The 14,287-nt window shown below is 66.1% G+C and overlaps 1 protein-coding gene across 1 annotated transcript; it reads left to right on the forward strand.

Annotated features, from left to right (window-relative positions):
- The first annotated feature begins 729 nt into the window (after window positions 1-729).
- Window positions 730-11,014, forward strand: CTSD (cathepsin D). The gene is made up of 9 exons (XM_057729214.1): window positions 730-896; window positions 2,947-3,106; window positions 5,083-5,206; window positions 5,690-5,808; window positions 7,233-7,459; window positions 9,201-9,323; window positions 9,694-9,838; window positions 9,954-10,052; window positions 10,132-11,014. The coding sequence occupies exons 1-9, from the start codon at window positions 826-828 to the stop codon at window positions 10,297-10,299; spliced, it is 1,236 nt and encodes a 411-aa protein (XP_057585197.1). The 5' UTR covers window positions 730-825; the 3' UTR covers window positions 10,300-11,014.
- Window positions 11,015-14,287: the final 3,273 nt, after the last annotated feature.

Here is a 14,287-nt window from a genome sequence, read left to right on the forward strand (position 1 = left end):
CTTGGCATGACCTCCTCTGAAATGACCTGTCCAAATTCCTCTCCTCGGTAGGACTGCCCCTCCTCTGGCCAGGACTGAGGGTGGGGGATGGATGTGGTCCTCTCCTCTGGCAGCAGGTTGGGCGGGAAGGAATGGATGCTGCCGGGGTCACTGTGGCCTCCGTCAGGGCTAAGCCCGGGCATACCCCTCGCTGTTCTACCCCAGAGGCTGGTAAAAACTGATCCTGAGACCCGCCTCCCTTTCCCCTTTCCGCACCCGCCACCCCCACCCCGCACAGCATTCTTTGAGACGTGGGGCCTGGTGGGCACGGTGCCACATTACTGAGGAAGGAGGGCGCAAGGGGACCAGGGCAGGGCCAGGCCAGGTGCTGCTCTGGGGCGCGGTGCTAGGGGGCAGGAGGGCTGTGGACACTTGGGGAGGGACGATGAGGTGGCTGGAGCCTCCAGAGAGGGTACCTGGGAGATTCCCAGGGGAGGATGAAGCAGGGAGCCCTGCACACCCGCGCGCCTGGGGCTCCGGCTGACGCCTCCTGGCGGGGGGTATCCCCTTCTGCCCCGGCCAGCCGGGTCCCTGCCATTCTCGGGGTCAGGCCGGCGCCCGAGTGGGATAAGCGGCGAGCGCGGCCCCGAGCGCCGTGCGCGGGCCCGAGCGGGCGCGTCTGCTCCCGGCCCCGGGGATCGCCCCGCCCCGGCCCCGCCCCCGAGGCCCACGTGACCCGCCGGGGCGCAAACAAGCGGGTCAGCTGACCCGGCCCGACTGCGCCGTCATCCCGGCTATAAGCGCGCGACCTCCCGGGCTGTGCGCTCCGACCGGGTCGCCGCCGCCATGCAGACCCCCAGCCTGCTGCTGCTACTCGCCCTTGGCCTGCTGGCCGCGCCCGCGGCCGCGCTCGTCAGGTGGGCCCCGGCCACCCCCGTGCGCCCCCCGTGCGTCCCCCCCGTGCGCCCCCGCGGGACGCACCTCCGCCGCCCCCGCGGCCTCCTGCAGGGTCCACCCTCTGCAGGTGCGGGGCTCGCCCAGGGCCCCCGCCAGCCCCGCGACCCCTCCTCGCTCCCACCGCGGGGTCGGCCTTGGGGGGACCGGAGGAAGCAGGAGGGAGGGCGGCTGTGATTGGGAGCCGACCCGGCGTCCCCAGGGCCGGTAGGGTGTCAGGGCCCTCACGCGGGTAGGAAGTCGGGACCCCCAGGGGGAGGCCCCGGAGCCCGCTGAGCCTGGCAAGTCACCTTCCCGCCTGGGGTCCCCTTGGCTCGCTGTGACCTGGGCGTGGCATCACCTGGCTTGTGCCGTGAGGTCTTACCGCAGGCCCTGGGCCGGCTGGGAGACTCTCTGGACACCAGGAGGCCCACATGTCCCGGAGCCAAGGGGGAGTCGGCCGAAGGAGTGGGCCTGAGAGTGGCCCAGCTGGCACGGGGCTGTGGGTGGCTCCTCCCACCCCAGGGCTAGGGCTCTCACACCAGCTGTCGTCAGTAAGGACGACGCCCTCCTCAGGCCTGGGGGGCCCCCACTGGGCCCAGAGAGGCCACGAACTCTCAGGCCTGGTCCAGGGCTGCGCGGTGCTGTGTCAGCTAGGAGGAGGGTCCCCCCACCCTCCTGGCCTTGCAAGGCTGCCTGCTCTCCTGGCATGGGAGGGGTGCACCCGCCCCACCCTTGCCCATCCAGGACCTTTGTGTTCACTCTGGGCAGGCGTGCTTTCATCTCTGGTGTGGACCTTTGCCTGTGGGCAGGTGGGTGAGGTCTCAGGGCTGCAGGACCTGGCGGGGCCTGGAGCTCACCTGAGCCTTGCCAGAGGGCTGGCTTCTGTGGGCTCCTCTGTGAGCTGTGGCCTGGGACCGGGTAGCCCTAGCTGGAGCAGCTGTAGGGGAGCAGGGGAGGCCTGAGCCTTCCCTGCCCTTACCCCCAGGCCCTCCCCGGGGTGGATGGCAGAGGGGAAGGGAGCGTGGGGCCTCTTGGGGCGGAGCCCTTCACATTTCTCAGTCCCGTGGGACTGCAGGCACCTGTTTCCTTGGTTACTGGATGGCGTGTCTCTCCCTGCCCCCAGGCAAGAACCTCTGGTGCTTCCAGCCTATCCCCTCTTAGGCAAGAGGCAAAAGCCCCATCTTCTTGGAGCATGGCCTTGGCATGCTAGGAGGAGCCAGCTGTGACCTTGAACTCCCAGATCCCCAGGGCTGGGAAGATGTTTCATCCAGTGGCTCTGTTCACTCAGGTGGCTGTCCTCTCCCACCTCCTGGGGCACGTTCAGACTCCCAGGGAGCTGGGGGTGGAGAAGGACCCCTCACTCTGCTCCCCGGTAGCAGGACGCCCCCCCCCCCCGCCCCCCCGCGCTGGGCAGATCACCCAGACCATCGAGGCTGGTGTGTGTGCTACGAGACAGGGGCTCCTGGGAAGGGTGCTCCAGGCAGGAGCACTGGGGCTCGCGTGGAGGAAGGCAGGCCTGGAAGCCCCCACCTCCAGGGCCCAGGTGCCATCCTTGCCCTCCATCAGTCTGTGGAGAGTGGGGGAGAGCCAGTGGGTTCAGTGCAGCCTGGGGCGAGGACTGGAAGGGGTCATGTGAGGGGGACTGGGGGTGGGCGAGGATGGCTTCTCAGAGTGGGTGGCCTGGAAGTCCCACCTGATGGCCAGGAGGTGGTCACCCCGGAGGTCAGACGGGTAAGCTGGGACCATCTTGGCGTGGGTTCTGAGTGGAGAGTGGCAGATTCGGCCAGAGGGCCAGGCAAGTGGGACTCCATGGAGGGCTTTGGGCAGATGTGACAGGTGACCACCAACGCAGTCGTTGTCCCAGAAGAGACCAGAGTGAGCACAGAGTGGGGACAGTGGGGTGGGCTGGAACCTCCAGTGGCTGAGGATGGGGAGGAGCGGGCGTGCTGGGCCACCAGCTTGGATGTGAGTGTGGGAGCCTCCAGGTGGGGGCGCCCGGCCAGCCCTAATGCCAGACCCCTGTCTTGACAGGATTCCTCTGCACAAGTTCACGTCCATCCGCCGGACCATGTCGGAGAAGGGGGGCCCCGTGGAAGAGCTGATCGCCAAGGGCCCCATTGCGAAATATACCCCGGGGGTACCCACCGTGACGCAGGGGCCTATTCCCGAGCTTCTCAAGAACTACATGGATGTGAGTTGGGGGGTGGTCAGCCTGGGGCTGGGGGGCGAGCTTAGGGCAGGGGGGTGGGGTGACTGCAGACACAGCTGTAGAGAGGAGCTGGCTCTTAGGAAAAGCTCTGTGAGCCGGTGTGGGTTTTGGTGAAGTGCTTTTGTTCTCAGCTTCCAGTGGTTTTGGGAGCTTCACCTGTGTGCTATTGGGGAGGGGCTTCTGCTCGGCCACTCCCTTTGAGGGGGTGCCCCCCACACAGCCCCTCCAGACTGAGGGCTCTGACCTTGCACGTCCTCCCCAGCTCCTGGCTCCCCTGCTGGTCCTGGTCCTAGTCCTGCAGGGGCTGGAGTGGCCTTGGCACCTCCTAGACCTCTCCCCCACATGCCACCAACCGTCAGCCCAGAGCTGGGCCTGTGTCTTCACCCTGGTGGCCAGCCTGGGTGGGCTGCGTCAGCCTTTACAGATGAAGGAGCTGGGCACAGCGTGGATGGGCCTAGGATCAGGCCCAGGCCTGCCCGAGAGGCTGTGGGTGGGGTCTGGGGTCCCTGGGTTTGCATCACCTGGTCCTGTTTGCCCAGGCCGCACCAACTGCTCTGGAGCTTCTGTGCTTTTGCTGGAAGGCCGAGGGCGACCCGCGGCCAGTGCCTGTGCCCTGCCTTCCTTTTTGGTCAGCAGCCGGCCCGTATGCCCACTGCTCGCTGAGGGGGATGCAGGCTCAGAGGTGAAATACCTGGAAGCCACACAGCAAGCTGGGGCCAGGTCTTGGGCCCCACCCTGGTCCTGCCAGGCTGCTCTGGGGCTGCCCAGGTGACATCCTCTTGTGCCCCCTCCACCTGCTGAGTCCTGGGGAGCCAGCCCCTCGCTGCCATCCGGCCTCTGGTCACCTGGGTTGGGATGGTGGCCTTGTCCTCTGTCCAGCCTGGCCGGAGCCCCAGCCTTGCCAGGAAGCTGTGGCCTCACAGGCATGTGATCTGGCTGGGGGCGGGGGGGTGCTCTCTGCCTGCCTGGGGCCTGACTGACCAGTTCCTGGTTCCTGCCCCCCCCAGTTCACATGCACACGCGTGCGTCCACACACGGGGATTTGCTGAGTCACTCGTCGACCCCCCCCGCCCCCCCCATCCCCCAGTCTGGACACTTCTGTTGGGTCATGAGTCAGCAGCTGCCAGTGCTCCCTGGAGCCAAGTGGCCAGAGAGAGATGCTCGGAGGGGTCGCGGTCAGAATCCTGCAGTGACGGGTGGCCCAGCCTCCCTCCCTGGGGAAGGAGTGCTCAGGAGGCAGGGCCCAGGTGCCCTTACACCTGTGACCTGTGAGAGGGCCAAGGATGGGGTTTCCTTTTGAGGCTCCAAGGGGCATGTGCCCATTTTATGCTCACCTGAGCCCAGGGTCAGCACCTGGGCCCCCCCGGCGGCCTCTGCTGCCCTGTCTGCAGATGGGAACACTGAGGCCCAGAGCAGGGAGCGCAGCGTGGCTGGTGGTGAGGGACTAGCCTGCGCCTCCACCTCTGCTGTTGGCCTTCTCCCCGTGGCCACCCAGCCCCTCTGCCTGGGGGCCGTCCAGGCTTGGCCCTGAGGGGCAGGGGCCTGTGGGAATGGAGGCCCCAGAGTCAGGCCCTGACTTGACCCTCATGCTGGAAGGTGGTCTTCCCTCCCGGGGCCCTGGACCCCTGAATCACAGAGGGGTCTTCAGGCAGGCACGTCGACCCTGTCCTAACACGGACTCACCACTGGTTTTGCTGTCCTTCAAATGGGGTGGTCATCCCCCCCCCCCCGCTCACGTGGTCAGGCAGGGGCAGGGCCGCACCCAGGGGCCTTGGGCCCTGAAGTGCCCATGGGTACCAGGAACAAGGGCTCGGGGGGGCAGGTTGGGGTGGGCGGCCGAGGCAGCCCGGCCTGACCCTGGGCCCCTCCCCTGGCCTGGGCCTTCTCCGGGCCCCGTGGTGGGGTGGGGGGCCCCTCCGCCCAGCCCTGACAGGCCCTGCCTCCCATCCCCTACCCAGGCTCAGTACTACGGGGAGATTGGCATCGGGACGCCCCCGCAGTGCTTCACGGTGGTCTTCGACACTGGCTCCTCCAACCTGTGGGTCCCATCCATCCACTGCAAACTGCTGGACATCGCCTGCTGTAAGTCAGCCTGTCCCACGCCTCTCCCAGGTGACCAGAGGGAGACCGAGGGCCGGGCCCAGTCCCTGCCTGCCGTGGATACGGGAGGGCAGGGGCCCTGGGGAGGGGCATGCAGCCCCCTGTCCCGCTCCTGCAGGCGCTGGGGTCAGCTGTCCAGTCTCAGTGCACCTCCTCCAGTCCCTAGCTGGGGCGTAGCTGTGGGCCTCCAGTGGCCCTGCCCAGCACCTTTTGGGCAACTCACTGCTCCCACCTCTCAGCCTTACAAGACAGGCAGCTCCTCTGGGGTCTCCACCCTTGCTCACATCCGGGCTGGGACCACGGGGGCCAAGGATGGAGCGAGTTGTGGGCCGGACCGCCCGCCCCAGGAGGGTGGCTGGGTGGACGGGCTGCAGGGGGCCCAGCAGGGCTGGTCCTGGGCGGGGGGAGGTTCAGGGCCGTGGTCATGGCCTAGCAGGCGGGCTGACGGGTTCCCGGCGTGTGCAGGGACCCACCACAAGTACAACAGCGGCAAGTCCAGCACGTACGTGAAGAATGGCACGTCCTTCGACATCCACTATGGCTCGGGCAGCCTCTCCGGGTACCTGAGCCAGGACACCGTGTCGGTGAGTCTGTCTCCAGGCCGCTGTCTGTGGAGGGGATCCGCCCTCCCAGCCCTAGGGCAGGGGTCTGTGCCAGCTCCCCAGAGGGGCTCTTGGGTTCGGGTCACCAGCAGCGGTCAGCCGAGTGAGGGAGCCAGGGTTCAGCTTGAGCAAAGGCCCGGAGGTGGGACAGCTCGGTGTGCTTGGCGGTGAGAAAGCAGCAGTGGGGTGGGGGCGGGGTGGACGTGGTCCTGCGTGCGGGCTGGGCAGCAGCCGGGAGGGTTGGGAGGAAGGGCGGGCTGACGGCCACTGAGGCACAGGTGTAAGAGCGTGGGGCATAGGTCTGGGACCAGGACCCCATGAGTGGTTAGTGGTGAGGCTCCCGGCCTCGCAGCCGGGTGGAGGAGCCAGAGGAGAGATGGGGTCCCACTCTGATGTGTTGGGTTTGAGGTGCCAGCTGGGTGCCGGGGCTCAGCCATGGCCGGGGTCCCTGCAGCTGGAGCTGCTGGCAGAGGGGCACCTGCTGCGGTTGCAGACAGGAGCGGGCAGCAGCCGGGGAGGGCTGGGGGTGGGGGTGCCTGCAGGACTTGCCCGCCTCCCCCAGAGAGGGCTGAGGGGCCCTTCTGGGCTCTGCCCGTGCCTCTGCGCCTCTCACAGACTCTTAGATGGAGCTGCTGGTGCCAGGCTGCAGGAGGGTCCGGGCTGGGAGTTGTGGGGAAGAGGGACAAAGCAGGAGACGGTCCCCTCCCAGCCCCCAGCCCCAGGAAGGCCGCAGAGCCTACTGTGGGACGTGGGTGGGGGAATGGGGCGGTGGGGAGGACCTCCTTCCCGCTGGCCTGTTTCTGACAGTCCCGGCAGGCCAAAGGCATTGTGGCTCCCGTGGGCCACTCCTCCTCCTCCTTATCTGCCTGCCCAGGTTTATCTGCAGGGGCCCCTCTGCCAGGTTCTCTCTGGGCCTGGGACAGGATGTCACCCCACACTCTCCCCTCCTCCCAGCGTCAGCCCCAAACAGCCGTTTCTTCCCACATCCTGCCCTGTCTCTATCTGCAGCCTCTGCCGCTGGTTGAGGAGGGGTTGCGGAGTGGCCTTGAGTCTAGGTCAGGTCAGAGGTTCTGGCAGGGAGAGCTGTGGGTGGGAAAGCCTGAGCTCACAAGGACCACCCCCTCCCCTCCCCCGCACCCTCCATTTGCATCTGTCCTCGAAACAGTCGTGGCAGGATGTGGGCCCTTCACCCCTGTCGTCCCCACCTGTGTCCAGTCTGGGGTCAGCAGCCCTCTCTTCCGGGCCCTCTGTCCTTCTTGAGTCCCGTGTACCAGATGACTGACTGAGCTGGGTGTTGTAGCCGTGGCTGCCCCCGCAGGGATGGGAGGTGATGGGCCGCCTGGGGCCCAGCGTCGGCCTTGGCGGTCCACGTGGCCCACTAACCTCCCCTCCCCTGTGACCCTCAGGTGCCCTGTAAAGCAGGGGTCTCGAGCGCAGGCAGCATCAAGGTGGAGAAGCAGACCTTCGGGGAGGCCACCAAGCAGCCAGGCGTCACCTTCATTGCAGCCAAGTTCGACGGCATCCTGGGCATGGCCTACCCCCGCATCTCTGTGAACAATGTGGTCCCCGTCTTCGACAATCTGATGCAGCAGAAGCTGGTGGACAAGAACATCTTCGCCTTCTACCTGAACAGGTGGGACAGGGCAAGTCCCCATCATGCCGGCCCTTCCTTTGTCCACCTGTAGGCACTGGGCCACAGCTCCTGAGCTCTGACTGCAGGATGGGTTTGGTGCCTTCTTGCAGATGGACAGACAGCCCCTAGAGAAGGCTGTGTCTCACTGGGATCTCCCTGCCGGGGGTGCTGGGGCCCTGGGTCAAGGATCTTGGTCATTGGACCTCCCTCCTTCTAGAGGCAGAGCTGGGCCAGGGGTTTTGGCAGGGTTCCCTCCCACATCAGTCTGCCTGACATTCCTAGGCCTGGTGATGGGTAGACAGGGTCCTAGCCCCTGGGTCACTTTTGGCCCAGAGGGGACCAGGCCACGAGCCTCAATTTGACAGGATTTCTGCAGGTGGCGGGGACGGGGGGGGGGGGGGTGTTTCCTGTGGGAGTGACCTCAGGGATGTCTTGGGGTGATGCTTTGAGGGAGACCTCCCCAGGAGATGCTGCTACCCTGTAAAAACAAAGCCAGGTGCCTTTCGTGCCGGGTAGGGGGTCCTTGGGAGGGGTTCTCACTCCTTCAGCTCCTGGCCTCTTCCCAGGACAACAGTGCCACGGGTCTTGAGAGGAAGCCCCGGACAGGAGGGGTGATGCAGATGTGCCGGGGGTGGGGCTGTGGGCAGGATGTGAGCCAGGGAGCCCGCTGCCCTGAGCCGCTTCTGGTCACTGCACCCTGCATGCCCCCTTGAGGTCTGACTCCAGGCGTTTCTGGTGGAATTCCGGCTCAGAGCCTTTGGCCTGGCCTCTGTGTGGGCACTGTCCTCTGTCCCCGGCGTGGTCAGTGGCAGATAGTCAACAGCTGCTCAGGGCTGAGCCTCCCGCTAGATGCTGTGGTGCAGGTGAACAGGTGGGGCCATTCCCCCTGAGGCCTCGGGTCCAGGGGAGGCAGACAAGCTGCAGAGGACCCAGGAGTTTGGCCAGGCCTGGGGCTGGGGACGGGTGGCCCAGCGCTGACTCCCCGGGTGATGGGCTGAGACGGGAAGTGAGGTGGGGGGGCGGATGGCTTGCGAGGGCAGGGCTGAGGGTGAGGAGGGGCACTGGAGGTGTGATCTGCTCCCCACGCATGGGTTTTGGAGGTGACAGGAGGTGGAGGCCGCAGCAGTGGTGGGAGGACAGGTTCAGCAGGGTGCTTCTGAGTGCCGGGAAGAGCCAGGCAGATGCTGTGCTTGGAGTATTAATATGAGTGTAAATGAGAAGTGGGCAGTTGAAAGCTGAGATCTGAAGGGAGAGCAAGTTAGGCAAGGGTCTGGATGGGAGGGCACCTTGGGAGCAGCAGGTGCAAAGGGCCTGGGGTAGGAATGGCCAGCTCAGCTCTCGAGGTTGCCGGCGCCTCCACCTGGAAGCCCTTGGTTTTCCTTCCAGGCAGGTGAGGTCTCCACTTCTGGGGCTCTTTAGCATTCACGTCCCCATCTGCCTGCTGGCCTGACCCTGGCTGTCCCCAGTGGGCAGACCAGGAGCCCCAAGGCCCAAGCAGGGTCTCTTCTGCTCAAGGTGGGGCTTGGCCTGCAGTCCACACCGGGTGTGGGATCAGAGCCCCTTCTGGATTCTCCCACCCCTGCAGGCCCAGGAAGGGTCCCAATCTGGGGCGCCTTCCGAGATTGCCCCACCCATCCCTGACTTCTGACCTTGGCCCCAGTCCTGTCCACCCAGTCCTCAGGCTGGACACCTGGTGCAGGGGTGGGCAGGGTGGCTGACTCCCTCCTCCCTTCTCCCACAGGGACCCAAATGCGCAGCCCGGGGGTGAGTTGATGCTGGGCGGCACTGACTCCAAGTACTACAAAGGCCAGCTGACCTACCACAACGTCACACGTATGGCCTACTGGCAGGTCCACATGGACCAGTGAGTACAGGGTGGGGCTCCTCTTTCGGCTCCCCCTGGGGGCCCCACCCCCAGCCTCCCACTCAACAGGGCCTTGTGGGGATGGAGGGGGGCCGGGCGGGGTGGACCTGGGCCCTGTGTCCCGCCAGCCCTAGGTGCCTCCTGCCACCTCCTGGTGCCTAGCCGAGCTCTTGTCCCCGGGCTCTGGCCAGCGCCCCCTCATCCACAGGGCTTTCTAGGTGGCTGTTAATCTGTTCGGGGCTTCTCCAGCCCCCTCCCTCTCCTCCCACCCATCTCTGCTCCCGGCCAAGTCCTGCTGCTGCAGCCAGTGGGGGACAGGGCAGGGGCTCCAGGTGGCCCTGGGAGGGGACTCACATCCCCTCCCCTGCAGGATGGATGTGGGCAGCAGCCTGACCGTGTGCAAGGGGGGCTGTGAGGCCATCGTGGACACGGGCACCTCGCTCATCGTGGGCCCCGTGGAAGAGGTGCGGGAGCTGCAGAAGGCCATCGGGGCCCTGCCCCTGATCCAGGGCGAGGTGAGCGGGCCGGCGGGGAGGGTGGGGCCGGGGCGGGGCCGGCAGGGAGGGTGGACACCCCCGCCTGCTGTGCCCCTCCCCCCATACATGCACTGTCCTCTCCTCCCCCCTCCAGTACATGATCCCCTGCGAGAAGGTGTCTGGCCTGCCCGAGGTCACCTTGAAGCTGGGGGGTAGAGACTACAAGCTGTCCCCGGAGGACTACGTCCTCAAGGTGAGTGGAGACCGTGGGGCGCGGGGCCGCGGGCGCCCGCAGGTGCGGCCTGGGTGGTGACCCGCCTTGGCCATCCCAGGTGTCACAGGCTGGGAGGACCGTGTGCCTGAGCGGCTTCATGGGCATGGACATCCCCCCGCCTGGCGGGCCGCTCTGGATCCTGGGCGACGTCTTCATCGGCCGCTACTACGCCGTGTTCGACAGGGACCAGAACCGGGTGGGCTTGGCCGAGGCTGCCAGGCCCTAGCTGGCCCCCTGCCCGCTGGCAGCGTCCGGAGGAGAGTGCAGGAGGAGGAGGCCTCACCCCTGCCCTCCCGGGCACCTCGCCACCACACACACACACTCACACTAGTACTTGCACTCACAGCCCGGCTCTCTGGGGGCCGCCAGCCTGATGGGCCTGCAGTTCTGTCCTGTGGTTTTCCCCTCCCTGGTTTCAGAAACACTGCCTGCTTGTTTGTCTGTCCAGTGGAGGAGGGCCCAGGGCAGAGCCAGTGGGCGGCGCAGTGCACAGAGGCCTTTCTGTAATTTGGAAGACCCAGCCCGCTGGGCACTGTGCATCCTGGGACCCCTGCCCTGGGGTAGTTCCCCCCTAGCCTGCACCTCAGGGGCCTGGCTGCCTGGCAGTGCCTCTGGGCTGAGCCCCCACCCGGCGCCAGGCTGCCCCCTTAGTGCCCCCTCCATGCAGCGTGTGGCCCCCCGCCTGTCTGTCCTGGACCCTGTGAGGAAGGGGCCCTCTGGAGCCTGAGATGAGCTGGCAGGAGCTGACAGGGGTGGCAGGGGACAGAAGTCAGTCTTGTGAGGCCTGCAGTGGGGTCATCCTGGGGCTTGACTCCGTCAGGGAGGACATTCAGGGCATTTGCTCGCCTGGGGGTAGAGCAGGAAGGGAGGGGCTGGTGCCAGCCATCTTGAGTGGCCAGGAGCCGAAGTTGGCATGAAAATAAAAGTGTTTGGGCCTCGTTCTCTGTGTTGGTGTGTGTCTTGCTTGGTGGGGAAGAAGCTGGTGGGGCTGTTCTGCATTTCAGAGGGAGGGCTGGCCCAGCCAGCCTGGGGGGTGCCCCTGGAGATGCCCTGGGCCTGGCTCACAGACTGGGACCCGGAGACTTTCCCTGCCTGGCGGCCGGGGTGGGTGCTGGCTCGTGTGGGGCCTGGAGTGGTGACCCCCAGGGTGCAGCCCAGCACAGGGCTTCTCATGTGAAGGCCTGCACTGAGGCACCATTTTCAGGCCCAGGTGAGCACCTGCCCATGCTTCCTTAGAGAATGATCCACCAGCACTGGGGCCCCGGTGTTCTCTGATCCCCTGCACCCCTGATTCAGGCCTAGAAGAGAGGCCTGATGGGGCTGGTGGCACCTGGGCAGTCTGCCTCCTGTCTGGGCCTCCCCACCAGCCCCTGGAAGCAGTGTCTGAGCCATGCTGGGGTCCTGGGGTTGCAGGGTCCAGAGGTCCAAGTTAGGAATCCCCTCAGGCCACAGCGACCTCCCAGCTGGTCTGGCCTGTTGGGTGGAGGTGGGGGTGGGGGCGTGTTGTCAGAAGCAGCTGCACAGCCAGGAGGTTCTGAGGGATGGATAGGAGTTTGTGAACACTTGGGGGTGGGGCAGGTTCTTCAGGGATGGGAAACTCTGGACCCTGCTTGGAGGCCACCCCCCTGCAGGTGCAGGGGTCTGGCTGATGTGACATTTGTCATCCTGGTGCCTTCGCAGCCGGCAGGGCTGTGGCTGTCACTGGCCTGGCCCCAGGGGCCCAGGGACTGCACCCCAGAGCCGAGGCTCGCAGGCGCTGTCCAGAATTGCAAGGAGGATCCGGAGCACATACCCAGTGTTCTCTGCTCCTGAAATCCGAGCCGGGAGCGGGCAGAGTTCTGCAGGGCTTCTGGGGAGATTCAGCAACGCTGGTGCCTTGGGAGGCCCGCAAGACAGAGCCACCAGGAAGAAGGCAGCCCTCCCCTCCCGCTCCCTGCCCATTGGCTGCCCTGGGCCCTGTGTCCACCGTCTGTCCCCTTCAGCCTCCCACCCATCCGAGGCCAGCAGGAGCTCACGGGCTCCCTGCCCTGCTCACCGTGACCCTCGGCTGGGGGCTCAGTCGGGTCCCCCGGAGGGCACCCTGTCCCCTCTTCTGGAACACAGGGACAGGTGTGGCTGGGTGCCCCCAGACCCCTGGATGTTGGGTAATTTAGCGTAGGCCAAGCCCCCAGCCCCTAATCCAGACCATCGGGACATGGATGTCCTGCCCAGAGTCGGGGCAGTGTGACCGCCCTGCGCTGGCCCCAGGAGGGCTCCATCTAGCTGGCCGGGATTCTTGGACTGTGGGGTCAGACCTAGCTTCTGTGACCCGACCCTGAGCCTGGAGTCTCTGTCTTGGGAAGGCAGGTGACAACAGGGCACTGCTCGCACTGGCCTGATGGACACGTTGAGGAGCCCAGCACGGGGCCTGGCGTTCAGGTGCTCCAAACACTGGCCCTCATCCTGACTGGCTCTGTCCTGCTCCGCACCAGCCCAGCGGGCCCCTGGGGCGTTCTCTGCCTGGAGGACACCCAGCCTTGGGCTGAGCTCTCAGGAGCTGACCTGAGTCCAGCCCCTTCCCCCACCCGCTCAGGTGGAGGCCAGAGGGGGAGAATGCACCTCTGACAGTGGGCTGGTGGGTGGGGGTGGGGGGAGGCAGCCCAGCTCCCCCAGGGACCTGGAGCAGGCCCCTGGAGCACCCTCCCTGCTGCCACTCAAGGACCAGCCAGATGCAGGGGCAGACCAGCCCGTTGGCCCCTGCAGCCTGCGCAGCCCTGGGCAGCGCATGGCCCAGGGGAGACCAGCTCGGATGCCAGGGAGACCAGGTGGCCTGGTTCACAGGCCACACGCGGGCTAGGAGGGCCCTTTAGGTCAGTTTTGGCCCAAGATTGGGATCCGGGTGCCCTGCCAGCCCAGGCTGTTGGGAAGGGGGCAGTGGGGGCTGGGTGAACGAGAACCCTGGTTCCTCGCAGCCCCATCTGCCCTCACACCTGTGGGCCCTGCTGAGGGCGTGGTCAGGAGCAGGGCTTTGTTTGGGAACCCCACCCACTTGAAGAGGGTTTTATCAACATCCTTAAAGCCAACTCTGCCGTCAGTTCCTGACTAGTCCTGAATGAGGCTGGGCCAGGGTGGGCCAGGGGGTGGGGTGGGGGTTGGGCTGGGCAGGGGAGGGGATGGGAGGGGAGGGGCCTGGAGCAGGGGCGGAGCCTGTGCAGGGCCAGGGGTGCAGAGAAGGGCTCAGGCTCAGAGTGTACAGAGGTTTGGAGAGACAAGGGGTTTCAGAGAGTGCCTGGCACAGGCAGGCGAGGACTCCGAGGAGAAGGGGTCCCTGAGAAGGACCTAGGCTTGGAGGAGAGAGGGTTGTGGAGGAAAGGGAGGTGTTGAGAGGGTCAGAGCAGAGCTGGGCTTCACAGGAGGAAGGGCTCAGGGCACAGCCTGTGAGGAGGACAGGGGTTCCAGAGAGGGAACAGGCTGCCACCCATCAGGGCAGCTAGGGGGGTGGCGGGGAGGTTCTGGGCTCTATGGGGGCTGGCAGATTGGTGAAGAGGACCCCACTCAGAGAGGGCCCCTGCACAGTGAGGTGGGGGCTCAGGGTGTGGCAGAGGGGGCCAGGGTTGTTCATGGCAGAGGGTGTCGATGGGACTTTTGCAGGAAGGGGAAGCCAGCTGAGGGGCAAGTGTCAGAGAATGAGATCGGGGTGGGGTAGAAGGGGGCTGGGGTGCTGAGGCCAGGAGTGGGGGGAGGGACTTGGGGGACAGAGCATCCACACGGTGGGACTTGCAGAGACGCACAGACAGGTGAGCGGCCTGAGCTCCAAGGGGACCAGTGTCACAGGGGCTTGGGGAGGGACACCGGGCCCCAGGGGCAAAGAGTTCCAACAGCTGAGGGGTCCTGCTCTTCAAGATGGGACTTTGTCCAGGAGCCACATTATTGGGGGTGGGGCTCAGGGGCTTTGGGCTTGGGTGCCTGTGAGTCTGATTTGGGAAAAGGCTGGGGGCAGGAACTCAGACCAACTGGGGTGGACTCAGGAAGGACAGGGCTGTGAGGGTGGCCTGCGGGCCAGGGCCTTGATCAGGGATGGGATTGGGCACCTCTGGGTGCTCTGGTGGGGGCCTGCTGAGGTGCACCCTGCTGAGGGAGGGACTGCAGTTGGGGGCCTGTGGGCTGGAAGGGATCAGAGACTCAAGAAGGACTAGGGCCTGGGAGGGGCTTGGATAGGGTCGTGCAGGGACAGG

The sequence above is a fragment of the Hippopotamus amphibius genome, chromosome 3, assembly GCF_030028045.1.
Source record: "Hippopotamus amphibius kiboko isolate mHipAmp2 chromosome 3, mHipAmp2.hap2, whole genome shotgun sequence".
Lineage (NCBI taxonomy): Eukaryota > Metazoa > Chordata > Mammalia > Artiodactyla > Hippopotamidae > Hippopotamus > Hippopotamus amphibius.